Source organism: Chrysemys picta, chromosome 9 (assembly GCF_011386835.1).
Source record: "Chrysemys picta bellii isolate R12L10 chromosome 9, ASM1138683v2, whole genome shotgun sequence".
NCBI lineage: Eukaryota > Metazoa > Chordata > Testudines > Emydidae > Chrysemys > Chrysemys picta.
The window spans coordinates 7,486,786-7,514,738 of record NC_088799.1 but is presented as its reverse complement, the minus strand read 5'-3'; the positions used below and the strand labels follow the sequence as shown (position 1 = coordinate 7,514,738).

Here is a 27,953-nt window from a genome sequence, read left to right as displayed (position 1 = left end):
GGGCAGCTGCTGGCTGGGAGCTCAGCTCTGAAGGCGGAGCCACTGCCAGCAGCAGCGCAGAAGTAAGGATGGCATGGTATGGTATTCCCACCCTTACTTCTGCGCTGCTGCCTTCAGAGCTGGGCCCCTGGTCAGCAGCCACAGCCCTACGGCCACCCAACTCTGAAGGCAGAGCAGAAGTAAGGGTGGTAATACTGTGACGACCCCCCCCCCCAATAATCTTATGACACCCCCCCCCAACCCTCTTTGGGGTCAGGACCCCCAGTTTGAAAAACATTGGTCTCCCATGTGAAATCTGTATAGTATAGGGTAAAAGCACACGGAAGACCAGATTCCACAGTCCGTGACACATTTTTCATGGCTGTGAATTTGGTAGAGCCTTAAACATAGCAATCACACCACAATACAAAGCAAATCACACCCTCCCAGAAGATTGCTGAAGTCTAACTGAAACAGCCATTCATGTAATTTTCTGACCAACACCTTCATTTGTCTAAAATATTCCCATTGATGGCCTTGGGTTCTCACTTGTCTTTGTACAGTGAAACAATCCATCCTGTTAGTAAGAAGCCTAGATACTTATAAGCTTGTCATCAGTCAAAATGTCAGCGGCCTTCACTACACTAGAGAAACTAGGACCCATAATCCAACACCAGTGCAGCTCTACTGGTGGCAGAAATGGTGAAGCCTGTAGCACAGACAGTATTTAGGCAGTTTTGCCACCATGTTATCCAACACTACACAAAGCTGTTTGGTGGATTACAGATCTTAGTTTTCCTATATGGCCCCATTACCACTAGGTCAGAGTGCCCTGCAATCTCTAGCGTATTTAACCTCAACACCCCTACAAGGTAGGGAAGCATTACTATTTCCATTTTACAGAAGAACCAAGGAGGAGACTACTGTGGCTTGCCCAAGTTCAGGAAGTCTGTGGCATAGCAGGGAAATGAACCCAGATCTCCTGGGTCAAAGGTCAGTGCCTTAACTACTAGACAATCCTGCTTAGAACCATGGGATGTGTCTTCACAAAAGAGCTTAAAAGCTTTCATGCCTTTTTCCATAAGTGAAGAAATAGAATGTAAAGCACAAACAGCATGTAGTGGTTAAGAAACGCAGGGGACACAGTCCAGTTAGCTGAAATGTTGCTATATTTTGTGACTCATAGCTGTTGGAATCAGGAGGCCCCATAATGAAAAATCCAAAATGGAGCTAAAGCAAGCTGCTAGGCACAAAGCAGAATGAGTCAGTAAGAATGAGCAATCCTGTTACTGGGAAACAATCAGCCCTGAGTGACTAATGTTCTGTTCTTCTCTTTACACTTTCAGGCTTTTCAAGGTAGCTTGGCCTATGCAGGCCCTATGTCTTCAGATTTAGCACCCAAGAGAGGTGCAAGATAAAGCTCAAGAGGTGAGCCATTAAACAACTTATAAGTTATTTATCCTGAAGAATCCTGAAGCAAAGGCCCGCTAGGCTTTATGCTCCATCAGAAGCAGATTAAGACGACCTTTAACCTGAAGAAAAAAAGCTGTGAAAATGCAGTTCCAATCTGTTACTGTGAACGCAGTTACCACTGTTGTGTGTGACAAGCCTGAACCTAGAGCTGCCTGTTCTGTAAAGACAACGAGGAGTCCTTGTGGCACCTTAGAGACTAACACATTTATTTGGGCATAAGCTTTCATGGGCTAAAACCTGATGAAGTGGGTTTTAGCCCACCAAAGCTTATGCCCAAATAAATGTGTTAGTCTCTAAGGTGCCACAAGGACTCCTCGTTGTCTTTGCTGACACAGACTAACACGGCTACCACTCTGAAACCTGTTCTGTTACAATCCCCCCTCTCCCCCTCCCAGCTACAGTACAGATGTGTTTATTCTAGTCTCCAACAGGTACTGTGACAATAGGCTCTGTCTGAAGGGACACTTAGGCCTGGTCTACACTTGAAATTTAGATTGACCTAGCTATGTCATGCCGGGGTATGAAAAAATTCACACACAAGCCCCATAGTCAAGCCTACTTCACCCCCCAATATAGACACGGCTAGGATGATGGAAGAATTCTTCTATCAACCTATCCACTGATGCTCAGGGAAATGGATTACCTACATCAACAGAAGAACTTCTGTTGAGGTGGGACGCACCTATGCTATGAGCACTGTAACAGTGCAACTGCATCTCTGCCACTATAGCGTTCAGTGTAGACACAGCCTTACTCTGTTAAATCACACGAGTTTTGAGGGTCAGTCATATGTCAGTTTCTGTATAGCAGTGCTCAATTAAAAGGAAACCAGACTCTTCGCAAACCCTCAGATCCAACACATGGCTAGAGACTTACCATCCCTTATAGTTAACAGCAAGTTACTTGGCAGAGATACTCCAACTAACAATTGAATACAACTACATCCAACAGTGTATGCAGCTGAATGCATCCAGAGAAGTGCTGGAATTCAAAGGTGGGGAACACAATGGAATGTTCTTAGTCCTTCATATCTACTTATTATATTATAGATTGTTAAGGCCAGAAAGGCCCATTAGACTAGATCTAATTTCCTGTTTAACACAGACAAAAGAATTTAATTTGTACTGAGCCTAATAATTTGAGACTGACGGAAGCAACTTCCAGTAAAGCATTCAATCTAGATTTGATGCCAGCAGGAGGGGGAAATCCACCACTTCCATTGGTGATTTATTAACTGTTGCAACACTCTTACTGAAATTTTCCTAGTGCTCATTGCCAGCTCCAGTGGGGCAGGGATAGGGTGTATCTTAGCTTTGTATTACTGTTTTAGACTTTTCAGTTTAGCCACTTTCCACGTTCTGGAAGGGCACAAGGCCCCACTGGGCAACCTTAACTCTGCATTAGAGTTTTGGGGCATTTAATGTCCTTGTTTTTAAAAAAGTGATCTCAATATACCCTATGCTCCCCTGCCTCCTCCCACTTTTCCTGGCTCCTTCTTGGCCATTACTCCTGCCAAAGACTGTACTGGTGTGTTTTAACCCCTTCACAATCTTGTCATCTATCTCTACTTTCCCAGCACAGCCTGGTTCTTCCCCAAATCTGAGCCTAATGCATTGGGAAGACACTCTACACAACCACCTGCAGCATAAGTGGATCAGAGAGGTGTGACATGACTCCCTTCATTTCATTGAGATGTCTGAACAGAACACCCAGTGGAGAAGAATACAGACCAACAATAGCTCAAAGGTGTTAACTGCTTCACTTGTCTCAGTAGGTGTTCACATCCCCTCCCTGGGGCATTAGTACCCCAGCTAACACATAGAGGAACGAGAGGGGCTAAAACCTCCAGATTCCCAGCTTATACACAGGGGTTCCTGCCCTCCCCAGGGCTACAGGTCACCATTTGTTCTATTCTTCCCTCTCCCCCGTCCCCCACCACACACACACAGTGAAGCACATCGCCCTCCAGCCCACAATCAGCAGCCTGAGACAGGTCTGAGAGTCATTTCCACATCACCACCCAGGCAGGCCAGGGCAAAGGGATCAGGGAGGGGGCAGTAGCTTCAAATGGGAAGGGAGAATGTGGTGCTGACAGGCACTCCTAACCCCCCCACAGCCCACTTGCAGGCTCCTATCCTACTCTTCCCTCCCCCAACTTCCCCAGTCCTGAAGGCACACACCCCCACCCACCCACATACACACCTCTTATAGCAGAGTGAAAATGAAGACACCACCATTCAGTACACTAATTCCCTCCATTTCTCTAGGAAGAAACTAGCAGCTTTCAACTCACTCCCAATTCCAGGCTCTAAACCAGTGGTTCTCAACCCACAGGCTGCTTGCAGCCTAATCAGCACACAGCTGCAACCCATTAGACATCCTCAGGGCCATACAGGTAGTATTGTGTGGATGCGGCCCACATAACCCAGAGAGCTGCATTATGTGGCCCACAATGGTAAATAGGTTGAGAACCACTGCTTGAAATCCTAATCTCAGCAGTTTCCTGCCATCACCTGATTAAGAGGAAACATCTGCAGAAGCTTCAAGTTCAAAACTTGCCAGAAGATGTGTTTGTTTTCTTCTAGAAAGAGGAGAAACAAGTGTTAAGGCTATTATTGTATCCCACTATTATGGAAACTACCATGGACTTTCCTAAAGCAAGCACATGCCAATACACATCTCTGTCAAAAAGCTAATGGGGTAGCTTGTATTCTCACTGGCTGACTTCAGAGAACTCCCCTCCTCACGGAGGACAACAGGGAAGCTGTGTAAAACACATCTCCGCTGAAATTCTGAGCCCAGCCTCCTGCCATGAAAAACGGATGTACAGTATAGCCAAGCTTCTCTGTGCTGCATCCTCACTACACCTTTGAAATTGTAGTCTAAAAGCAAGTCTGTAAGCAGGACAGGAATTCTATTCAAGTTCCTATACTGTCCTCATCACCATAATAAAGCTTCAACTATCACCACGCAGAATAATCAGAAACCCAAAAGTACTTCCATTAGTGCAGCATTAGCAGAGAAAGGTTGAAGTCTGTGTATGTCCAGGCATGCTACCACCTATCTTTAAGGAAGACATTATGGGCTACCAGCCATGTACACACATGCACATGCTAGTCCTTACTATGAAGGTGTCCCTCCACCAAAGGAGAACGATAGCAGGTAGCAGCAGTTTGTCAAAGCAAACTGGCTCTTGTCTGATGTGGGGCAGCGCTTTTCAAACTGAGGTGTGTGTACCCGTAGGGGTACATGGGTTCTCATCGGCGGTACAAGGGAAAAAAATCCTGCAATGGCAGACACCACATTTTCTTTAATAAGACTAGGCAAATCTCATCACAGGTATATTATAACCTTATCTCAGATGGGGTATGTGGTAAACTACATTTTTAGGGTGCATATCTTTTTCCAAATAGTTTGAAAACCACTGTTGTAGGAGATCAGAGCAGCGTTTGAAGCATAGTTTATCTGGCTGCCCTACCAAACAGCTGCCAGAAAGGAAAAGGTCAAGACTTGGTAGATGGATGCAATACCTACCAAGTCACTCTAGTTGGTAGTGACCGAAAGCCATCTCCATGTGCAACAGCCCCTTTGTGAAACAAGTTGATCGTTTCAGTCCAGTTCCTAGTAGCCATCAGGAAGTTTGGCTGGGTGAGGAATGAGGCACTCTGGTGGGAGCCCATGGTATTGGGAAAGCTTGCAGTGCCCTTACCCAGGCTGTACTTACTCCAGCTAAGAAGTGCTCAGTCTCCAAGCCAGTATCCTTCCCCAGCACAAATTGCACATGGATGGAAATGCATGAAAGCTGAAGAGTAACTATTTCCTCGGTACGCATGATACTTACACAGCACTGCTTTTCACCAGCCATCACCTAATCTGGTCTGCTGTTCACTGCTCAAACCATTGTGTGTTTATTTAGTAGCCTACTAAATTGGTTTGAGGTGTGATTTCCAAGTAATGAGTGAGGTTCCTGAACATTAATGAGCTTATCTGACTAAGCAGCCCAAGACCCAGCAGCAGCTAGATGAGGACAGCACTAGGAAGAATCCAGGAAAACGTTTCCTCTGAGTAGCAATACATCTACAGGAATGAGTCACAAGCAACCCCCAACTCCCACCAAGGCAGGAATTCAGCATTGCATAAAGCATTACATGGTAAAGCAAATTGCTCTTGAAGCCCAGTACAAGTGTGACAGTGGCTGAAAGAGGAAGAGGATTAGGTTCAGAGATCTGAGTTAAGCAAAATGAGGTTGCTTAGTAAGCCAATTACTTTCTGGTTAGAGTTGGTATTATCAGATCAGACAATGCCACCCTACAGCTCAAAGCAGCTGACAAACTAATACTCAAGCACCCAAACTTTCCCGGCAAGTACCTAATGTGGCCCGATAAGGAGTCCATGAGCTGCACTTGGTTTATGGTGAGGGAACGGACAGCAACCGCCCTTACAAATATGGAGGCCTAAACCCACCCAGAGATAGTTTCAAGACAAAGGCCTTGGCTACACTCTGGACTTCCCAGCGCTGTCGCGGCAGTGCTGTGAAGCGCGAGTGTAGTCGGGCCGCCAGCACTGCGAGAACTCTCCGAGGGGAATAGCGTGCAGCACTGCGAGCGAGCGTGCAGCACTGCGAGCGAGCGTGCAGCACTGCGAGCGAGCGTGCAGCACTGCGAGCGAGCGTGCAGCACTGCGAGCGAGCGTGCAGCACTGCAGGCTCTGATTACACTGGCGCTTTACAGTGATGTACTCGCTGTGCTCGGGGGGGGGGGGGGGGGTTTCACACCAGCACCAGTGTAGCCAAGGCCAAAGGTGAACACCACTGGAGTTTCAGGGACAATACCCTGGTTTTAAGTCCAGCTCAGTAAGTCCTCAGAGCAGGAAGACAGGAGGGAAAAGAGTACTGGGATTTCTATCTGACTTGAGGGTGCCATGTTTCATATAATCAGTCCGTGGACAGAGGGTGTCCGTTTGAAGCACTACTTCCAGAGATAAAGAGCTTTCTGCTTGTCTCTGCTCTAGACTGCTGCCTGGAGATGAGGGAAAAGAGATTCTCAATATCCTACCCTTTCTTTAGCCTCTGATTTTGAAGTTTTCTCCCCAAAAACAGCTCCAGTTTCTCCCTCCACTGCTGCTCGTAAGTTTTCCAACCAGCAGTGTGAAGTGAACAGTTGAGTTGCATTGCTGCTTTTAGGGTTCTCAAAAGCCACAGTCGAGTCTTTCATTTCTCACTGCTGTTGCTTGACAAAGCTAAGCAGAAAAAGGTACTAGCATCTCATGAAAATGAGTTCCATTCCACCCCCCTTGGAAGATTAAAAGCTAGAAACGTAGGTTTAGGGTTTAAGTGAACGCTTAGACTTCAGAAAATTGATGGTTTAGGCCCCCAACACATCAGGGAAAGCTTGCTATTGCCATTGCTAAGTGAACAAGTGTATTTTGAGTCCTGGGTCCCAGCATGCTGTTCAATTAATCTAGAAGTATTAATCTCTCTCCTGCTGGGATCAAGATGAAATGCTGCTTACTGGGACCTGTAGTCTCTGTTGGTCACCTCTCTGTATTAAAGAGAAAGGAAGCTGTAGGCTGTATGGTACAAGTATTTATGATGCATTTAGCACCCTGAACTATCCTTTATTCATCCTTTTAGTCTAAGACAGAAGAGATGTTTTCTTTCATTCCAACACCAATGCACATTTCCAGTCATTTACTTCTCAACTTCTCATGCTGCAAGCCATCCATAACGCCAGGGGTCTATCATCTTTTATGAGAGAGAAATTCTAAATGTGCCATTCTGGGCATTCCTGGGCAGAGAGGTTTCCTGATCTCTTTCAAAGGACCTCTCCCCAACCACCCTGAAAAGAAACTGACAAACTGAGTCTCCAAGAAAAGGACAACACTGAGGTACTAGTTACCAGGGATGGAGCCCTTACAACACAAGAGAAGTGATGCTGCCTTCTACCAAAGCATCATACACAAAAAATTAGAGAAAGAGTTTGGTAGCATCACACCAGATGAGAGACCAGACTGCTAACAAAGCTTTCAGGGACAAGTAATGTTGCTCCTGCTAACTGATCAGAATGGCATCAGCTCTACTTCTTAAGGAGCCCAAACCTTTTCTAATAAGAGGCTGTGGCTTGGTCTACATTTTAAACTTATATCAGCGTAGTTATATCAGTCAAGAGTGTGCAAAATCCACTCACCCCATCAACACAGCTATGCCAACAAACCCCCCCCCCCCCCCCCAAGTAGATGAATCTAGGCTGACAGAAGAGTGCTTCTTTCTGACTGTATAGCTAATGTCGTTTGGGAAGGTGGCATTCCTACACAAGCAAAAAAACCTCCAATTGGTGCATGCTACATTAGGGGCCTATGGCAGCATAGCTATGCTAACAGAGACTCTTCACTGTAAATACAGCCTGTAACTACACAGAATGTGCGCTCAATAAGAAGGGTCCCTAATATCCCAGACCTTTGGAATGCACAAAGCATTCAGGTTTCCCTACCTGGAAACGTTCCAGGTTCTGACTTTGGGCAGCCCGAGGGTAAAGTCTGACAGCAGTCTATGGTGCTGAGGGGATAAGAGTAGTAATCAAAAAGCCTACAGCTTAAAATAGGAAAGAGAGATCATAGAAGATTAGCTTCCTAGTGGGGAGAGAAGCCAATTACATTGCCTGATAAACAGACACTGGGTTTCCTGCAACTCTACAGAATCCAAAAGCCCAGAGAAAGGAAATGGGAATGCAGTGGAAGAGCTGTGTGAAAAGGGCCTAATTTTCAACCTCGGAACAAGAATTTACAGTTATCAGAGCTAATAATGTCTCAGCCCAGTAGGCTTTACAGAAAGAAGCTGCAATCCATAAGCCAGCTAATTCATGTTTACATCAATAATGCAGATAATTTTGGGGAGGGGGTACTCCTGATCCCCTTATGAGGCCTTTGCTCACTTTAACCTGTCATGTTAGATTACACCACACCACCTTCAAGGTAGATCTACATATCCTGACTTAATTCTCATTTCACTCAAGGACTTTCAGCTGCATAATCAATGCTAAGATGACTCATAATAGTTTGTTGCCATGACGGGTGTTTCAGATGGATCACAATAACCAGCTGGTACCCCACAGCAACAGTGCTTTAGCATTTGAAGTGGGGTGTCAAATAGACACTGTTCTCACCTAGCGATAAGGATATGTGCATTCTGGAGAACAGACTACAGATATTAGGATTTAGCTCTCAATATATCTTTGACTTACCACTATGCAGGCCTGAGGGGGAGCACCCCAGCTGTTTAACAGCTGCCCAGCAACCCTATACAACAAGAAAGGAATAATTCTATCCAGCAGGAACTGCGGGAGATTTTTAGTGAGCCAGACTAGAATGTACACAGGATGCACACGAAAATAACCCAATTACAAAAGGAAAAGTGGCCTACATAGCATAGCAAAGGGTCAGGAGATCACAATAACCACAGGACCTTGGTTTTATCTCTTCTCTCGAGCATACTGCCTCTTACCATACTCCGTATCTCAGCAGAGCAACGGGCTGTATGCAGACACAGGAGAAAAGCCACCCTCATCACTTTTCCTGCAGTACTTGTTTTCTCCTTGGAGTCTCCCACCCAAGTGCTGACCCAGCCAGGTGCTGGTTACCTCAACATTTGTTAGTCCCAGCACAAGGCATTTGGAGCTACAAGCCAAGCTCCCACCCACCGCAAGCCAAGGATGAAGAGATTCTTTTCCTTGCAGCTTCTCCCACGTCAGGGGTGAGCCAACCAGGGAGCCATCAGACTTCCTTATCTAAAGCACTTAGACTCTGTATTTGGGAAGGGGGTGTAAGGGAGGGAGAGACCCTGTCTCTGGGTTTCTTGTGTTTCATCATTTTTCCTGACTATTTCTCCCCCACCCCCAGACAGCATCACCCCCTCTCTTGCACACTCCTTCCGAGGTACAGGGTCTATTCCCCACCACCACCAAAATACAAGGTCTTGCCCTCCCTTGGACCCCGCCCCCAGCTATAGGGTCTATGGTCCCCCCAGAATACACAGGGTATTCCACACACCCCAGCTATAGGGTCTATGTTCCCCCCAGAATACACAGGGTATTCCACACACCCCAGCTATAGGGTCCATTTCCCCTCAAAATACCGGGTGTCTCCTTCCCCTGCCCCCTAGAGGCGGGGTCTGTTCCCCCCCGCCCAGATACCGGGGGAGCTTTAGGGGCCGAGCCCTGCCCCCGCCCAGCCGGCACCCACCACAGGACACCAGGGAAGGGGGGAGCTCGCCGCCCCAGGGCAGCACCTCGCTTCCAGGCAGGCGGGGCAGGCTGTGACCCACGCCCCGAGGCCAGAGCCCCGCGGGGCGAGGAGCTCCCCACCCCGCCCTGACGGGAGATCGCCCCCTAGCCCGACCCACAGGGCCCCTGAGGTGAGGCACCCGCCCAGGGCAGCTTGGGGCAGAGGAGGGCCCCGCCGCGCCCAGGAGCCGCTGCCCGGCCTCACCTGCCAGTGCTGCCTCAGCTCGCTCTCGCGCCCTCTCTCCGCCCAGTCCCCAAGATGGCGGCTACTCCCCCCTCCCTAAGGCGCCCCCCCATTACTGCAGAGCCGCCGCATCTGCGCATGCCCATCCCACGCCCGGCAGCCTCTGCGCATGCGCCTCCAGGAGGGCGGGGCCGGCGGGAAGGGAGAAGCGCGCAGGCTGAGGACGCGAAAACTTCATGGCCCAGTATGCACCGCGACAGCTTGAGCCGCGCGGCGTCAGAGGCCACTCGCACTGCATACTGGGATTTGTAGTCTCCCCGGCCAGACCCCCGCGAGGGAGACCGTGGACCTCCTGGAGGGGGCGTTGCATGCTGCGGCTTGTAGTCCCTGAAGATGGACAGCGCCAGCGGGCTGAGTTCGAGCCCGAGGTTGGGGAAAAGAAATGTCCCGCAAATCCAGAGGGTTGGGCTGCGGCCGCGGGGCTCTGTCAGCGTAGGAGGCACACCCTTATTCCCAGAGCTGGGGTCGAGCCTGCGGGAGCTCTGGCCACCAGTGTGCGGTGGGATGGGACAGCAGGGGCCATATAGCACCTGTGGGTGTCTCTGGGGTCAGGGCGGGGAGCCCCATCAGTGCAGGCACTTTAATGCCACTCCCAAGCTTATAGAATCCCTCCCAGCCAAAGCCCGGCTGGCACTTGCCTGGCAGCTGGGAGCCGCCCCAGCATTCTTTCTTCAGAGTGGGAAACTAAGGCACAGATTGGCAAAATGCTTCATCCCCTAATTCACCTTCCCCACCTCCTCACACTCTCCCCCAACATTCAATAATCAAATAATGAGATTAGCTTAAAACGGTGAGGTTAAAGAAGTTCTTTTTATTTCCCTTCTGGCTTTTGAGACTTTTATGTCTTGGGCCCACTTTTAGGCTTTGGGTTTGCACCCATGAGGGCTTTAAAAAAATAAAGCTGAGATTCTCCCCCAGTCACTTGCCTCCAGAAGCTGGGGCTTCAAATTTAAACACCAGCTATTGCCAGAGTTGGCAACTCTCCTAATTTCTTGGTCACTCTTCTGCCTCATTTGTCCAAACCAGGGCCTGGAAAAAGCCCTAAAATGTCTAAAGGGACCAGTTCAGCCCAAGCCTGCTGTATTAGCAATAGGACACGTTCTCTTCTGTGATGCTATTAAAGATAAAGGTGTCAAAGGCAGGAAGCCAAGTTGAGCTGGAACCAGAACTGCAGTCACATGCAGGAGACAGGTGGGAGGTGTAGAGGCCAAGTCTGCACTTGGAAGGCTTTACTAGTACAGTTATACCTGTCATCAAGGTGCTCCTAGCATAGACACAGGCCCAGTTTATACTGGCAAAACTTCACTTTTGGCAGCATAACTTATTCTACCCCCCTCCGAGCCAAATAAGCCAGCCCACCAAAAGCAGCGTTTTGCAGGTATAACCGCACCTAAACTAGCTTTTCGCACGCCCCGCACACTGCCGGCCCGACAGCTATGCCAGCAGAAATTTGTAGTGTAGAGCCTGCTGTATACTGAACCCCATACATGTCGGAGGGGTGGGGGTTGCTACTGAAACCCATTTATTGCCATGTATACACAGCAGATGGAGGGAGAGGGGGTGGGGAGATTATTCACCCATCCCCTTCAATTCTATGGGCGTTGCATTAGCTTCCCTCTATTTAAGACAGGCCTAAGAAGAAAGAATAGATCAAGCCCTGCAGTTTAGGTTTTAGTTAAGAGATGTTACAGCTTCTTTTTCCTAATGACCTTCATCAGGGCACACATTTGAAAATATAACACACCCCTGTGGGTTGGGCCTCAGTGAGTATGAGAGTCTCTTTCTGTTGGAGGAGCAGCAGTATAGGACAGACAGTGACTGTTCACTTGCCAGAGCCGGAAACATCTGGGAAGAGCTCATCAGGAAATGAATAGGATCAAGTATTCTAGGCCTCAGCAGCGAGGGAAGCCTGCTGCAAGCCAGCCACACCAGCCGAAGACGCAGGCCAGAAGAGTAATAAAACCAACAGGAGCCAGGATTCCAATAAAACTATGTTTATAAATAAAAACAAGGAGATTGGTTTTGTTTTTATAAAACCCAGTGGGCAGGGGGAGAAGCCAGGCCAATGCCAGGATGATGAGTTGGCTGGAAGGCAGGGTAGGATGGTAGGTGGCAGCGTGAGCTGGCAGGATAGTGGATATTAGACAGGCTGGCACCAGGGTAGATATGAAGGATTATGCACAGTAGACGAACTGGTAGCATGGTAGGGAGCTAGAAGAATGGACGACTGTAGAAGAGCTGGTGCTGTGATAGAGGGGCAGGAGGATGGCACATAGGGCAGGATGGCTGGTGCTGGGATGGCAGACAGGGCAGTAGATGAGCTGGTGCCAGGTGTAAGATATATTTCACCTGCTGAGAAGAATAACCACAACTCCAAGGAGTTTACACGGTTGCAGAGGAAGCTGTTGCACGGCAGCGAGAGGACCCAGGGAGGAAAGGGAAAGACTGTGGCAAAGCCCCTCATTGGCTGCGGTGGAGCGTAGCGTACCATGTACTGTCTCGTGCACTAGCCAGTTACCCAAGATAGCCTCTCTGTCACACCAGCATCAGGCGTGAGGAGCAGGGCTCCAAGAGACTCCAGGAGGCTGATGGAGAAAAAGGGAACTTTTCCCTAACAGCTAAACTGACTGCAGTCCTCCACCGGGACTGGGCCCCGGCCCTGCACACATGCCACAGGCAAGGGCCTGCAGTACCACGTCACAGAAGGGGGCAGCATCTCAAGTAGGGACTGTCACAGCAGGGCCAAGGCTGTCACTCTCCAGTCTCCTGGTCCGTCCCCACCCCTCCCTTGTCCATGGAGAGGATGAGGACAGGAAGCCCCTTACCCCTCTAGAACAACGGAGGGAGGCAGCAAACGCAAGGGGACTTGCCATTGTGCTGGCCCCCACTCTAGAAACACCAAGGCTGCCCCTTACTCAGCTTCTTACCCCCTCCTCTTGCTCTGATTAGGCCTAATAGCTTCTGCACCTTAAGCCTGCGGCTAAGCAGCAGTGTAGGAGAGTACAGCCAGTAGCTGTTGCCCCCAGCTACACACAGCAGGCCTGGATGGAGCATGCTCTGTGGCCACGGAATGGGTCGCCAGGCCCATGGTCATGCAGGGGGTGGGAGAGGCTGCCTAGACTAAAGGCACATTTTCAGAGCTAGACACCCGCACTTGCAGAGCGGCAGGTGCAATTGAACCCTCACGTTCAGCCAAATCCACACCAGGCAGCTCATGGGCACGAGCAGAGCCTTGAGTAATGGATGGCAGGTACTTCAGCAATTTCAGGCTCCTGGTGCTGGCCTGTACCTCCCATGGGAGCTAATGACCCAGCAGCACTCAGTCAGGAACAGAGCCTCATTAGCGTACTGCCTCCAAACCCAAGTGGGGCCTTGCCACAGGGGTGCACTGGGTGTAATGCTGTACAGAGAGTAACAGACCCTGGCCCAAGCCTGAGCATGTTGTGGTGGAGTGGGGGAACAGAGAGTGGTACCCTCCCAGCTGGGGCCTCACCTTCTCCACTCCCCAGAGGCACTGAAGCCATGGAACATTCATGCCATTGGCCAGGAGATGGCTACATTTATTGATCTGAACACACACAAGGCTGGAGCTGCACCCTGCTCCCCTCTCAGGGCTGTAGAGGGGACGGGGGGGCGTCTTCAGCTATTGGGAAAGAAGCCATCTTCAGCACCGTACGTGCCCAGCGCCCTTGGGGCTTCGTGTCCTCCTCTGTTGGGCCAAGCTGCCATGCCATGCTCCAGCTCTCACCCCTGCGGGCGGCAAGCTCAGAGGAAGTCAAACACCCCGTAATTCTTTGCTGCTTGACAGAAGAAACACAAAAGGGTGAAAAGAAAGAGGAGACGTTTAGGGTGGAAGGAGTGAAGTGGCAGCGGCAGCTACACACGGGCGAGCAGCACAGGCACCAGGATGGATGCGGGTTAATGGGGTTAGAAATGGGAGTTAGGGGCTTGCACAAGCAGCAGCAACTTGTCTCTGCACACACGAGTCCGGAGGTGGGCTGGGCCGGCGGGGCTGGCAGGGCTCAGCAAGGCCTGCTGGCCCCCGCCTCCACGCCACGGGAGTAGGGATTAAAATCAAAGTTTAGTTCAGTTTATTTTTCCCTTTTTTAGTTATCAAGACAAAAAAAAAAACAAAGTGAAGCCAGGGCTGTTCCTAGAAGACAAACCGACGAGGGCAGCAGACAGACAGGGGGACGGGTGCTTCACATTACATCCACAAAGAACTCACTGGGATTGCCCATGGCCATTCGGAACGACTGTCTACTGGCCGTCAGTTCAGGGGGCACAGAGGCCAGGTCACGGCCCGGCGGGGCTCCTGGGGGCCCCATGGCAGAAGGCGGCGGAGGCATCAGCAGCATGGGCGGGCTGTAGAGGGGTGGCAGGCCAGGCGGCCCATACGACTGCTGGCTGTGGTGGCTGCGGATGCTGTGAGCTAGGGAGTGCTGGCTGCGCTGGCTGGCTGGCACCGAGCGCTCACTGGCCGCCCGCTCCCGCCGCATACTGCTCCGGGTGGTGTGGTCCGACTCACTGCCACTGCCGCCCGACTTGGACTCGCCAGCCTTCGGGTCTCTCTCCTTTCTCCTCTCACTGCCGCTGCGGTTTGAACCGCTGCTGCGACTCCCTGCAAGAAGCCCAAGGCAAGGTTAGGGAATGACCCCGACAACGGTCCCCCAACATGCAACCCCAGCCGGCACAGCAGGGGAAGGGAGAGACTGGAATAAAAGGAGCCTCCCCTAAGCCAAGGCCACAACACATGGCCTTGGGAAAAACTGCGGAGAGGAACCAGCCAGACCCCAGCCAGGAAGGGCAGAAGCAGCCAAAGCCATGCCCCCTCTCCCTTCCCTTTTCTTTCCATGTAGCTGATACCCTCTGACCTAGCCCTCCCCACCAAATAAAAACTAAACATTTAAAGAAACACAGAAGTAACATGCCATTTGCTGCCATCACATTGTTCACTCTGCTTGTGAGTTCTACCCCTTCCTCCACCCCGTGTCTGTCTGGTCTATTCAGATTGTTAAGATCTTCAGGGCCAGGACTCTCTGCTACTCTGTATTTGGACAGGCCTAGCCCCGGTCTTGGGTGGTCCTCAGGCACTACCATAATAAACCAGCCCCAGGACAGGGCAACACTGCAGCAAAGCTGGCCTCCTTTCAAACTCTGCCCTCTAGCCCACCAGAGGCTCTGTGACAGGAAGCATCATACTCTGGTTCCATCATGCCCAGAATCTAGCCTGTGGCCCTGGCCCATACTTGATGCTTCAAAGCAGCTCTGCAATGCACCTGCCCAACTGTGCTTTGTGCACGTGAATGGGGGGCCGGAGAGGAGAGGAGACATATTCCTCGTTCCAGGAGATGACCCAGATCTTGGCTTGCTCTCCAAAGGTGTTAAGGAAAATACCCCAATGGCACATTTCAGTTCCTTTCATTCACTTACCTTCACTGTGCTGGCTGCCTGCACTGCCCCCACCATAGCTGTAGCCTGGGTCAGGGAATCCTGGGTGGGGGTTGTATGGATGAGGCGGTGGGTATTGATATGGGAAAGCCATGGGCCACGGTGCGGCTCCTGGGTGGGGGAGTGGAGCCAACGTATCCTGATCTGAGGCTCCGCTGGATCCGTCATGGTCATGCAGGGACAGGTTAGCCATGTCTGGAGAGAAGCAAATAGAGAACCTGGGTTAGTCCTGAAATGAAAACAGCCATGTACAGTGGGACAACCTCACCCTCATCCCAGCTGACAGGTAATCATGGGGTACCCGCAAGAGGGGCAGAAGATTTCAGGGGGCAGCTATCACCTCCTTGCCAGAGACCAGCCCAGGCTATGTTGGGGGTTACTGTTCCCCACTTGGTCAGACAGAGGATCAATGATCTGCTAGATCAGAGGTGGGCAAACTACAGCCCGGGGGCCACATCTGGCCCTCCAGATGTTTTAATCTGGCCCTCGAGCTCCCGCCGGGAAGTGGGGTCTGGGGCTTGCCCCACTCCAGCCGGGGAGCGAGGTTGGGGTCTTGCCCCACTCTGCATGGCTCCCAGAAGCAACAGCACATCCTCCCTTTGGCTCCTACGTGTAGAGGCAGCCAGGGGGCTCTGCACGCTGCCCCCACCCCAAGTGCCACCCCTGCAGCTCCCATTGGCCGGGAACCGCAGCCAATGGGAGCTGCAGGGGTGGCACCTGTGGACAGGGGGGATATGCCACTGTTTCTGGGAGCTGCTTCAGGTAAGCACCACCCGGAGCCTGCCACCCTGACCCACTCACATGCCCCAACCCTGATCCCCCTCCCACCCTCTGAACCCCTCAGTCCTAGCCCAGAGCACCCTCCTGCACCCCCAACTCCTCATCCCCAACCTCATCCCAGAGCCTGCACCCCTAGCCGGAGCCCTCCCTCCGTCCTGCCCTCCCGCACCCCAACTCCCAATTCCGTGAGCATTCATGGCCTGCCATACAATTTCCATACCCAAATGTGGCCCTCGGGCCAAAAAGTTTGCCAACCCCTGTGCTAGTCAGTCATAAACCAGCTCAGAAGAGAAAGGACAACATCAGAGCTGGCCAGACACCCTTAGGTCTGTCTGTCTGTCTCCCTTCCCTTCTCATCCCTCTCAGGTGAGCAGAGCCAGCCAGGTGTCAGCTCCCTGCCCATTCCTCCAAGGACAGTGCAGACTCTGATAGCACTGAGCGAAGCCAGTCCCACCCACCCAGGAGTTTAGGTTTAGCCCAGGATCAAAAAAAGGTGACGTTTTACTCCTCCCTGTCCTGCCCGGGAGAAAGGATTGTGCAGCAGAAGATGGTGACATTGCTGCACAGTAATATACCAAGAACTGGAGAGTAGTATGGAAGGGGTTCAGGCTGGCAGTCTAGAGGTGGCAAACCACTGCAAGACTGTCCTCAGAGAGTTGTCAGGGCAGAGCAGAGCGTCTCCTTTCAGCACCCTCACCACCCCCCGCTTCCCCAGCAGCACTAGAGCAGGGGTCCGTACTGCCGCAGAGGTCTCCAAAGATGTAGTAGCACTGCTCTGAGAAGGTGATCTTGTTCACAGTGTGTCGGATGTAGCCGGCCTTCAGCAGGTTGCTGGCGTACTTGCGGGATTCTCGCCGATCTGTAAAACCTTCCACATGGTGATAGAGCCAATCCACCACGTCTGAACCTGCCATGAGATTAACCAAAGAGCACGGTTAAACACAGCAAGGACAGGAAGGGCTGGCTCTGGGGGCAGACAAGGGTGGCCTGAATTTGTTCCAGGGGTGAGGGATGGGAGTGGTCCATGGGTGAGAGAGGTGCAGGGACACTCCTAGGGGCAGCACAAGGCCAAGGATTCTATTTGTTTCCCTAGCACAACCAACAGGACGAGCCAATGGGACATAATGGTGAAGGATGCTCCCTTGGCAAAGGTCCCCAAACAGCATCCCCTCACATAGGGAAGGTGCCTGCCTACCCATGTGTCTACCCCTCCCCCAGTCCCAGAGGAGGAAGTGGCTGCCTCTTACCGATGAAGGCATTGGGGATGGTGATCTTCAGCCACATGCGGTCGCGCACCTCCAGACCTGACTCGGGGGAGGCCATGGCTTTGACGATGGTGGCCATGTCGCTGTGGATGGACAGGTGAAAGTCATCGAGGCCTGCGAGGCGGACGAAGGGAAGGGAGGCAGAGATGAGAGGGGACGGAAGAGGCCACGGAGCCACATGGAGGTGTCACACACAAGGGGATGGGCCAGGGAACAATACATCGCAGGCATACCCCAGAACACTGAGGAACTGGCCAACACACTGCAGCACCCACTGGTCTAGATCTTCTCAGCTTTCTTCCCTCGCAAAACCAAACCAAAAACCTGCCTCCGGCCAGCAGCAGCTACTGCTAAGTTTGCAAGGCTCTAAAAGCTGCTTCGTGCCGGATGCTGGTTTAGCTGGGAAATTAAACTGGCACCTTCCAGCTTTGCCTGAAAGGCCAGTCTCACGAGCTCAGGAAAGAACCAGTGCCGTGCCTCGGCTCTGTCCTCACAGCACCAGTTACTGGTGGCACCAACAACCTTCAGCAACCCCCCAAAATACAACTAAACAATCCCCCTAACGGAGCGGCTTCTTTGCCAGGGCCTCTCTGCTCCTGGCAGCTTTCCTATAGTCCTCCTGGAGACCATCTGGCTCCAGAGCCTACCACAGGAGCCAGCCTGCGTCCTAGAGCTCTCCTCACTCAACTCAGCTCTTTCAGCCTTTATAGGAATCAGGTGCCCATCGGGCAATCACCTTACCCTTTGCAAACTACCCAGAACAGGATGGGGCCTAATGGAGCTCCACTTCATAACAGGGCTGGCCGGCTCCAGGCCCCCAGCCCTTACCGGGCAGACCTCCCTGTTGCAGCTACCTTTGAATTACCTGCCCATAGCTGAAAGGCCCAGCCCCAAGCTCTCTCCCTCCCAGCCACCACAGGCCTCTGATCAGACCACTAATTCAAGCAGAGGTGCAGCCTCAGGCATGCCCAGCAGGGCATTTCTTCCTGGCCCCGCTCACTTTTCCCAAAGCATTCCTTGCATGGCTGACATCCCCTCCCCTCCCACAGCATAGTCTCCTCCTGCCTCCTCCTTTCTGACTATCTGAATAGTTACCCACTGGAACAAGCTGCCAAGGGAGGTTTTGGAATCCCCGTCACTGGAGATTTTTAAGACCAGGCTGGACAACCACCCGTCAGGGATGATCTAGGTTTACTTGGTCCTGCCTCAGCATGGGGGGGAATGGCCCCTCAAGGTTCCTTCCAACCCTGTGTTTCTATGTCACTCAGCCTGTGCCCAGCTTCTCTTGTTGTCCTTGTCTGGAGAGAAGGAAAACGGACGTGAATTTGCCCAACCAAAACTTGTACTTGTCCTGGGCTTTTGGGCAAGAGGACTTTTCTTAGCCTTCACCAGCACCACCCCCAGGTGCCTGCCTGCAGAATTCTTCCCATCCCAGCCATACTCTCTTGGCCCTTGCCTGGAGGGAGCTCCTGTTCCTCCAGTCCCTACTCCTGCTGGTAGGGAGTTCCCCTTGGTTCCTGGACCCCCCTTCCCTAACCCTACCCCAGACCTCTGGTTTCTGCCCGTGCAGATGTATTGCTCCCGTCAGGCTGGGGTGCCGGCAGGCACAGCGCAGGTGACTGGAAGCCGTGCAGTGGCGGGAGCACACAGGCACAGGGACTTACGCTCGGTCTCTGGGATGGAGCTGGTGATGGAGGAGCTGGTGGAAGTGATTGTGCTCATGGATGGGCTCATACCGTACGCCGGGTAGGTGCCAGTCATCGCTGCCGTGTGGGAAACCCAGGCTGCCGGGTCGATGGGTCGGATGGGCTCACCTAGAGCGAATGCAGAGACAGACAATCAGAGGCTATCTGAGACTCATTCCCTCATGAAACCCACCTCTAGGGGGTGCCCTGGGCAGCCCCTTCCTTCCCCAGCATCAGCCGGGACTCACCCGGATCGGAGCATGGAGAGTCTGGCCCAGCCCAGATCCGCTGGGGAGCAACTGGGAGAGAAAGAAGAGAGGGAGGGTCAGCAAGAGGGGCACAGAGGGAGAGAGTCCCCCTATGGCTCAGTGGCAGCAATCTTGGGGGTGTTTCTCCTTCCTCTGGAGCTCCGAGCAGGTGACCTCCCCGCCCTGGTTAGGTGGGTATGTCCCAGGCATGATGTGGGGGAGGAGGGTGGGCACTGGGGGACACAAGGAGAGGGAGACTGCAGTGCTCAAAGGTCTGCACTGTACCGGGGCCTTGAGGCCACCACGGAGGGAGCCGGGTGCAACCCCCAACGACCCCACATTCAGTCTCAGTCTCACAGCAAACAGACAGGAAATAAAGCAAACACGCAGGTGCTCGCGGCAAGGTTCTCACATGGGCTGGGCACCAGCGTTAAGGGCGAGTCAGCAATCCACTTACTCCGGGGTAACGAGAAGCAGCCCCTGGGGCTGGGGTCCCAGCACTTGGCCACAGTCAGGGTGATTGGCCTGCAGCAGAAACACAAACGTTTTTGCAACCTGCGCACAGGCCAGCATGCAACGCAACCAGGCTGCTCTCATCAAGGTGCTGGCCCTCAGTGGCCATGACCTGCTCCCTCAGAGGAAGGTTGGGTACAGGCCTGCCTGGGCTGCCAGCACAGATCCCTCACCCCCACCCAGCTGGCAGAGCCGGTAACAAGGAGGGCAGCGGGAACTGAAGGGGCATTCAGCAAACCCAGCCTAGGTAAAAGGAGGCTCGGGGCAGGGGACCAGTGCTGGGACACTTGGTTCATGGCCTGACCATGGAGACATTCCCAGTTCCAATTCTTGCTTTGGGCTCTTTCAAGGTTATTCATATAACACCCAGGAGTCAGAGCAATACCAATAAGGAGAGGGTGTTTGAGGGCTCTGGGCCCTCAAACACCCACAGGCCCAGCATAAGAGGGGTGGGGGTCTGGCTGCTGAGGACAGCAGGAGTTGCTGTTCTCAGACACAAGGGCTGGCTGCATTACCAGTGTCCGATGAGCCAGAGCAAAGGGGACTGTAGCCTAGTAGGAGATGCAGGCCCCAGACAGGAGAGCTGGTGGGGAAAGCACCTACCCTGGCTTGTGCACGATCTCCCTCAGCACGCGCACAGCATCATCATTGCTCATGTTCTCAAAGTTGATATCGTTCACCTGCAAACAAGGCAAAGAGAGGCTGAATCCCAGAGACACGGCTGTAGGCTGGGCTCCTTCTGAGAGCAGCTTCTGCAACTTGGCCTGTCAGTCTGTGAGCAGGGGCTCCAGTCTGCCCCTCACCCCTCACTGTCACTGCCCCAGCCCCGGCTGCAACGCGTGCGGTACCTGCAAGAGCATGTCTCCCGGCTCGATCCTGCCATCGGCCGCTACTGCGCCCCCCTTCATGATGGAGCCGATATAGATGCCACCGTCCCCACGCTCGTTGCTCTGTCCCACGATGGAGATGCCCAAGAAGTTGTACTTCTCTGCAGGGATGGGCAGAGAACGAGCACAGTGAGAGCAGGACGGGACAGCAAAGCCTCACTGCATTGGCCCTAGAGCCCCACACCTGGGCAATCCCCCTCCACTAGTCCCAGCCACACAACCATCCTCTCCCACCCCCTCAAGTGGCTTCCTGGCTCCTTCCTCCCTTCCCAACTCCACCCAGCTCAGCCCTGATCTCCTCAGCCTCCCAACGCTCTGAGAACTGGACCATGGGGATGACAGCAGAGTTAACCCCTACCCTGCCGTGCTCCTGCCTTGCACCCTCTTGCACCTGGCCGTGTGTGCCAAGCACTGGAAGGACACTGCCTACCTTGAGACAGACACATTTTGGGCTTCACATTAGAGTTTTCTATTCTCCCCTTGCCCTCTCCATGTGCATCTTGGCCTCTCAGGATCCCAGACAGAAAGCAGTTGGAAAGCAACAGTGGGGTAACATGGGACACAGAGGGAGCTGAGCTCAAGTTGGAGAGAAAAGAAACTCATCCTGGACCAAATCCCAGGACCCAAAACCACTCTCCCCACCACCCCAATCCCAACCACATTCTTGCAAACTGGCAAATCTTTAAGGGGATTAATGCTTCAGGACCAGTCAGTTTCTCCAGGGGACCCTCTTCCTTCATTACCTCCCCCCTCCTCCCCCGCTGCACCTCCTGATCTCACTCCTGGAGCTTGGGAGAGCCTTGGGCCCAAACAGAAAGAGTCTCTCACTCACCCATGTTTAGAGTGACTGTGATAATGTTCAGAGACATAGTTGAGTCCGTGATGCTGCTGAAGGACGACGACTGCAACACAATGAGGCACAATGAGACGTCCCCCTGCTCCCTGGCCCAAGCACAGTCCCTGCCAGTTCTCACTGCTCTCTGCTGCCCCTCGTATACTGTTCCTATGCTCCCCACTGTCCCTTCTATTCCCTGTAGTGCCGTCCCCATGCTCCCACCTCTGACCCCACCCCAGTCAATGCAGGAAGCTCCACAAACGGACTGGGGGCTGCACCCCACACACTCCCACTGTGACTGGGACAAGAAAGGCCTTTGGTCCTAGCAGCAGCACTGACCCAGAAAGGTTTGTGGTACTTTCACCAGCAGATTCTCAGCACCTGAGCCCTGTTTGTAGTGACTGGAGATTCCACCAGCTGAGTTCCTGGAGGCCAGGGTGAAGCCTAGCCCCCACATGGGAGTGGGGAGGGGTATGCTGCAGGCACCAGAAAGCCCAGCCCCAGCTTTTCAATTGCCTGCCCAAGAGATGTACCCGCTCAATGCGTGGGGCCTTTTGTTTCCGCCGGCGTCGCTTGTGCCTTCTCATCAGGCGCGAGGCGCTGCTCTGTTCTGTCGAGCTGCTAAACCTGCCGGCAAAGGAGACAGTCAGCTCCACTGCCCACGAGGGTCAAGAGAAGATGGGTCTGTCAGCAAGACGGCCACAAAGGAGGAGCAGTGAGAGAGAACACTGCGGGCCAGGACTGGGGGCAGCAACAAAGCTGTGTGGGGAGCAGAAGACTGTAATAGCAGAGGGGGCTGCTGGTAGGGATTGAGGACCACTAGCTGAGGGAAGAGCCCTGAAGGATGGGGCTGAGGTATCCCGATTTGGCATCTCCTTGGCACTAAGAGTGAAAGAGGTGCCCATGTTCCCCCAGGCCTCACGCTCTCCTACCTGCTGGTGGAGTCATCCTCATCCGAGTCGAAGAAGCTGGTGGTCTCCAATTCGCTGCTCATGAGAGTGGAAGAGCTCTCGTACCCGCCTACGTCTCGGCGCCGCTCTCCTTTTGCCGTCCCATTCACTCTGGGTGCTGGAGGGAGAGAGAGACGTCAGCACTCCTGGGAGATGCAGGGAGATACCGCTGGGGCAGAGCTGCATCCTGGTCTCCTGCAGGAGCACCAGGTGGGCTCAGCGCTTCACAGGGGGGAATCTTGGGGCTCAAAAGGAATTCCAAGGGGAGGAACCTGGCCATCAAACACCCCATCTTGGCATGAGGGGGCGCTGTGCTGCCCTCCATACTTTGACCATTCCCCATCTCTTCAGGGTTACAACTTCCCTGACTCTTTAGATAATGGGGAAGGGGAAGGGGAGCCACTGGGAGCAAGGGTTGAAGCCACAACGATCCCTACAGAGTTGGGAAGGTTACTCAGAGATGGTCCCTCTGGGTGAGAGGTGCCAGGCCGTGGGCAGAGAGTGCAGTGCAGTGCCAGCCCAGGCTGGGAACCATTCTCTCCTCCGTCTCAGCCTTTCACTGAATCATAGACCATCAGGGTTGGAAGGGACCTCAGGAGGTTCTAGTCCAACCCCCTGCCCAAAGCAGGACCAATCCCTGGGAGGGATTAGAGCCCAACACAGGTGCCTGTGAGCCCCGGACCTTCTGCAGCGCTGCCCCTTGTAGACATGTCCTGCCTGTAGGTGCTGGGAAACAGCCTCTCCTCAAGTGCAGCAACGGAGAGGTGCCTTTCCCTGTGGGGGACAGTCCCTGCCCCCTGTGGTATCTAGGGTGTTCTGCCCCTCCTGCCCCCCAGAGACTCATGTCCAACACTTGAGATGACACATGGGTACACTAGGATCCGGGGCTAGCTCACGGTAGTGGTACAAGGCTGTCACATCCTTGGGATCCTGCTGCTCGTGCTGGGGGATTTACCCTCACTGCTGCCCTCATTGCACAGCAGGAGTCAGAGCACAAGCTCCGCAGGACACTGTGGACACAGCTCTTCATGCCTGGAGCAGCTCCCTCCCTGCGCCCCAGCTATGCCCCTCAGAGGCTCCAGTCAGGTCATCGGGGCTCACCATGCTCAGGCCCATCTTTCCGGCGAAGTCTCTCCCTCTGCGATGAAACCACTGAATCTGTCTCCGTCTCGTTATCCAGGTTCTCCCGACTCCCCCCAGTGTTGGGGCTGCAGAGGGGTGACACATCCAACAGAGAACTCAGTGGTTCCCCAAGGACATGAAGGGCCCCCCCCTCACCTCCCGGCATTCCCTGCTCTGACATAAGCCAGCTACGCTGCACTTCTCAAGTCGTATTTCCTGTTATCCCCTCACTTCTGAAGGGGCATACCAGGGCCACTAGGTGACAGCTTCCACCCCCCTCTTTCTAGTGTGGGATTGGGACATGTGGGGCTTGGGATGCACACATCCTCAGCACGGGACAGGGATGTGGAGGTGCAATCGGAGTCCCACATGGGGATGGAGCTGGAAGGCAAGGCAGTTCAGGGAGCAGTTTCCCCACTCCCTGCCAAGCCCTCAGTGAAATATGCTGGCACCATTGTTAAAAGAAAAGGAAGATAGAAACCTGTCATGTGTGACGGGCAAGAGGAGATCAAAGCCACAGCAGCAGGTGATGGGGGTCTTCTTGCTGCTTGCACCATGCCCTGCTTGTCAAATGATCAAAGAATTCCAGTCCTAGTGCTCGTTACTCCAGTCCCAGCTCCACCACCCAAGGGACCCTGTCCTAGCACTCCATTCCCAGTCCCACTTCTGCCAGCATGCATCCCTACCATGCTGGTTAGCCCCTACCCTTCCATCACTCTCCCCATCTTGGCTTGTGAGGAATGGGATCATGTGGCCACTCCCAGCTCAGAGCTCACTTGACAGCCTGCCCTCGGGAAGCCCACTGAGATGTGTCTCAACATGACTTACTGGAAGGAGGGAGGCCTGGAGTCCCCAATGCCCCCGGTACGCTCCATGGAGGGCGGCAACTCCGGCTGGTTATCGGCACAGACCGATCCCCCATCTGAGTGCGACCCCTCCGCAGACACCAGCTGGAGAGAGGAGAGAAAGGGAACTAAGTGGCTCAGGAACAGGGTGGGAGCCTCAGCATGAGCGACATTTACAACTACACTGGCCCCAGGAGCAACTGGGGCTTCCATATTTCCAGCCCCTAGGAGCTGGTGGAGGAAGAGAGCTGGGCTGTGCCCAACCCTGGAGCAGACCCCAATGTGCTTTCTAGCCTGACTTTTCCAAGTACTCTGCAAACCCACCACCTCAGTCAGACCAGGGGATGTGGGCATGGCCTGTAACCTGCCCTGTGAAGTGCCTTGCCCAGAGCAGAAACTAAGCACCAGGGCTTTGTGCTCTGCACAACATTGTGTTAGACTGGCCATGAAGTAACCTAGATTGTACATGTTTTGGGACAGCATCAAACACAGTGAGGCCGCAATCTGGACTGGGGCCTCCGGGTACTATTGTAAACAACCAGCCACCGCCTGAGCCCAGGCTCAGAGAATAGGATACAGTGCCTATCACCAAGGCACCAACGCCAGCATACCCCAGGCAGGGAGAACTGGGTGGCTCGGGAAGATTGGGGAAAGGACAGAATGATCTAGACAAGTTATGGAGCTGTTCGAAGATGGCTCCAGCTGAGGTAGTTTCTAAACTGGATATATCCCTCCACACTGCTGCCAAGCTGTGTTTGAAAGTGGTTTAGCTGGCACCACATTTAAGCATGATTCCCAAACTTGGTCTGTAGGAGAGGTGGGGACCTAGGTCAGTAAATCAAATGCAGCCTAGGAGAGTAGTGATCAGAAGTCACTTTCCTACAAGGGCTGATCAATAGCCTCCGAGACAGAGAAACCAAGGCCATGTAGGCTAGGGAGCAAGCTACAAAGAGGAGCCAGCCGGGAGGGGCAGAAGCAGCCAAAGCAGGGACCATTGGTTCCTTGGAGAACTGTCTACAGTTTTCACTGGACTTTCCCTGCCCAGTGCTGACTGGCTGTTTGCTCCAACCTTCCCCCTTTCCTCAGTTTTCACCTCAGCATCACTCCTCCTACCCTCTTGTCTCCGCCCCCATCCCTTCAATGTCCCCGCTCACTTCCCTTTAGCTGATCCCCCAAACTAAACCAACCAAGACAAGAAAAAACAAATCATAGAACTAACATGCCGTTTGCTGCCATCACACTGTTCACTCTGCTTGTGTGTTCTAACGCTTTCTCTGTCTGCTCTATTTAGACTGTACGATCTTCAGGGCAGGGACTGTCGGTCTGTTCTGTGTTTGTACAGTGCCTAGCACCCTGGGGTCCTGGTCCACAACTAGGGCTCCTAGGCACTACAGCAATACAAACGATAAATAAATACCCTTCCACTGTTTCCCCTTTCATTGCTGGGCTTGGCTGCCCCAAACATGTTTCCTACATGGCACGTCCCCTGCGCTGGAGAGCAAGGGGATTGGCAGTGAGTTCTCTCCAGGCCCAAGGAGAGGATTCTGACACTGTCCTTCAGTCTTGGCCCAGTGCAGCGCTGGCCCTAGAACAGGAGCTGGTGCAAGTAGTCTGGAGACAGGCTGAGCAAGAACGACAAGAGAGCTGGAGGCAAGAGGTACCAGGCCTAGCACAGGCAGGCCCTGATCTTACTTGCTTGGACCACCTGGGCCCCAGTTCTTCTACTTATCATGCTCCACTGCAGGTAGACAGAGCTCTGGAGAGCACAGTGCCGGAAAGATCACCAGAGGTGGAAGAGGAGGGACTTGGCTGGCAACTAACTGTGCTTTGCTTTCTCTGATACCATCATATCCTCTCTTTCCTGATGCAGCTGGGGAAAATCCACCTGCAGCTCTGCTTTCAGTCAGCAGAGGGCACTGCAGTTATTCAGAGACATGAACAAAGTCCTGGCTCCAGTGAGCCCCCAGGCAAGCAAAAACCTTGTTGCAAAGGAAGGTGGGGGTGAGAGGCTGGGAGGCTCAGGAAAGCAGGATTGGTTATGCTGTGTGGTGGGCTCTTGCCAGTACAAGAGAAGCGTCAGAGGACAAGTTCTGAAAAGGGCACCCATGGCCCTCTCCATTTAGATGCTGTGGGAATGGGGCCAGAGAAATAACTAGACAGACACACAGGGGGCTGGATCCAGGCAGTAATCGAACAGCACCAGGCTGGAACTTCCCCTCCCCTGTTGGGCGAGGGTCTGTCACTGCTTCCTAACACTCCTGCAGTTTCCCTGCCTCTTTAGCTGCCGTGAAGGCTTCAGACTCAATCCCCCCTGCTAAAATTAGCCCTAGATTCCTGAAATAGCCTCACTCCAGCCTGTCTGGCAGCAGCAGACCAGACCACACAGCTCCCAAAGCCACCAACTGATGGGGAATCTTGGGGGGGGAAGGGGGGGCGTCGGAATGTCAGCTGCGCCCAGAGGAAGCCGAGTGCTACTGCCCACAACACACAAGGGCTGAAAGCCACTGCTAACTCCAGGTGTCTGACCGCCCCACAAGGAGTCCAATTAACTCAGGCCCCATCTACAGCAGTATCAGTTGCTAACCTGCCTGGAGCACTGAGAACACAGACTGGTTCTGTATAGGTAGATCGGACCAAACTGTGTTATACCCATGATATGATTTTGCTCAGCCACAGGCCCTGAATCCGTGAGGGTGCAGGAGGAGAAGCCAGCTCCTGTGCACACATATGAGCCACATTTAGAAGTATGGCAAAGACACTGAGTTGGGGAGCAGAGGGCTCGCAGCCTGCGGGCTCCACTGACCGAGCGCATAAGAACAAAGGCAACTGGGAAGGGGAAGAGCAGAACAGACAGATGCAGCTGCAATAAATACTGGAGAGGGATGAGAATTGGACAAGCTCTGCACAGTGCAGGTGCCCCGCAAGCCACTAGAGGGAGAACTGCAAACTGTTTGGCAACAACTAAAAAAAAGGCCAACTGTTTGTGTCTCTGAACCGGCAGAGAGGCCCCCATTCCCTGCACACACAAACAAAGGATTCAACCCCAGTGACATGGGTGCCTTTTTCAGACATACTCATAGCAGGCATAATGCATGTAGCATGCCCTGGACACCCAACTGGCTGGTCTCATATTACCCTAACCTTACTGCTCCCCATCCTTCTTCCCCAACTGTCCTACTACCACCACTGCCGTTTCATTGCCCCTTGTCTGACAGTACAGGGACTGTGTGTAATTTATCTGCACTGGGAGGCATCGGCTCTCATCCGGCCCAGGTCGCTAGTGCCTGATGAAAGCAACAGAGGGTCCTGTGGCACCTTTAAGACTAACAGAAGTATTGGGAGCATAAGCTTTCGTGGGTAAGAACCTCACTTCTTCAGATGCTAGTGCCTGATGGTGGCT

The 27,953-nt window shown here is 53.1% G+C and overlaps 2 protein-coding genes across 8 annotated transcripts in view; both read right to left on the bottom strand.

Moving 5' to 3' along the window:
- Window positions 1-10,077, bottom strand: part of AP2M1 (adaptor related protein complex 2 subunit mu 1) — a 45,475-nt gene extending 35,398 nt beyond the window's left edge. Inside the window, exons 1-2 of one of the 2 annotated variants that reach the window (XM_065557648.1) lie at window positions 9,934-10,024; window positions 3,966-4,033 (exon numbers count right to left, since the gene is read on the bottom strand). The gene's annotated coding sequence lies outside the window, so the exon portion shown is untranslated. Of the gene's footprint in view, window positions 1-3,965; window positions 4,034-9,933 lie in introns of both variants that reach the window. The other variant, XM_005284028.5, reaches the window with a different exon arrangement.
- Window positions 10,078-11,950: 1,873 nt separating this feature from the next.
- The window catches only part of DVL3 (dishevelled segment polarity protein 3), a 38,311-nt gene continuing 22,308 nt past the window's right edge, over window positions 11,951-27,953 (bottom strand). Inside the window, exons 3-16 of one of the 6 annotated variants that reach the window (XM_065557647.1) lie at window positions 24,537-24,658; window positions 23,688-23,794; window positions 22,569-22,704; window positions 22,170-22,263; window positions 21,634-21,703; window positions 20,763-20,902; window positions 20,518-20,594; window positions 19,859-19,926; window positions 19,402-19,452; window positions 19,205-19,282; window positions 17,451-17,582; window positions 16,943-17,110; window positions 15,406-15,618; window positions 14,047-14,593 (exon numbers count right to left, since the gene is read on the bottom strand). In XM_065557647.1, the coding sequence (XP_065413719.1) occupies window positions 14,175-14,593; window positions 15,406-15,618; window positions 16,943-17,110; window positions 17,451-17,582; window positions 19,205-19,282; window positions 19,402-19,452; window positions 19,859-19,926; window positions 20,518-20,594; window positions 20,763-20,902; window positions 21,634-21,703; window positions 22,170-22,263; window positions 22,569-22,704; window positions 23,688-23,794; window positions 24,537-24,658 (1,875 nt within the window). In that variant the 3' untranslated portion in view covers window positions 14,047-14,174. The other 5 variants (XM_024109767.3, XM_065557646.1, XM_042843945.2 and 2 more) reach the window with 5 other exon arrangements.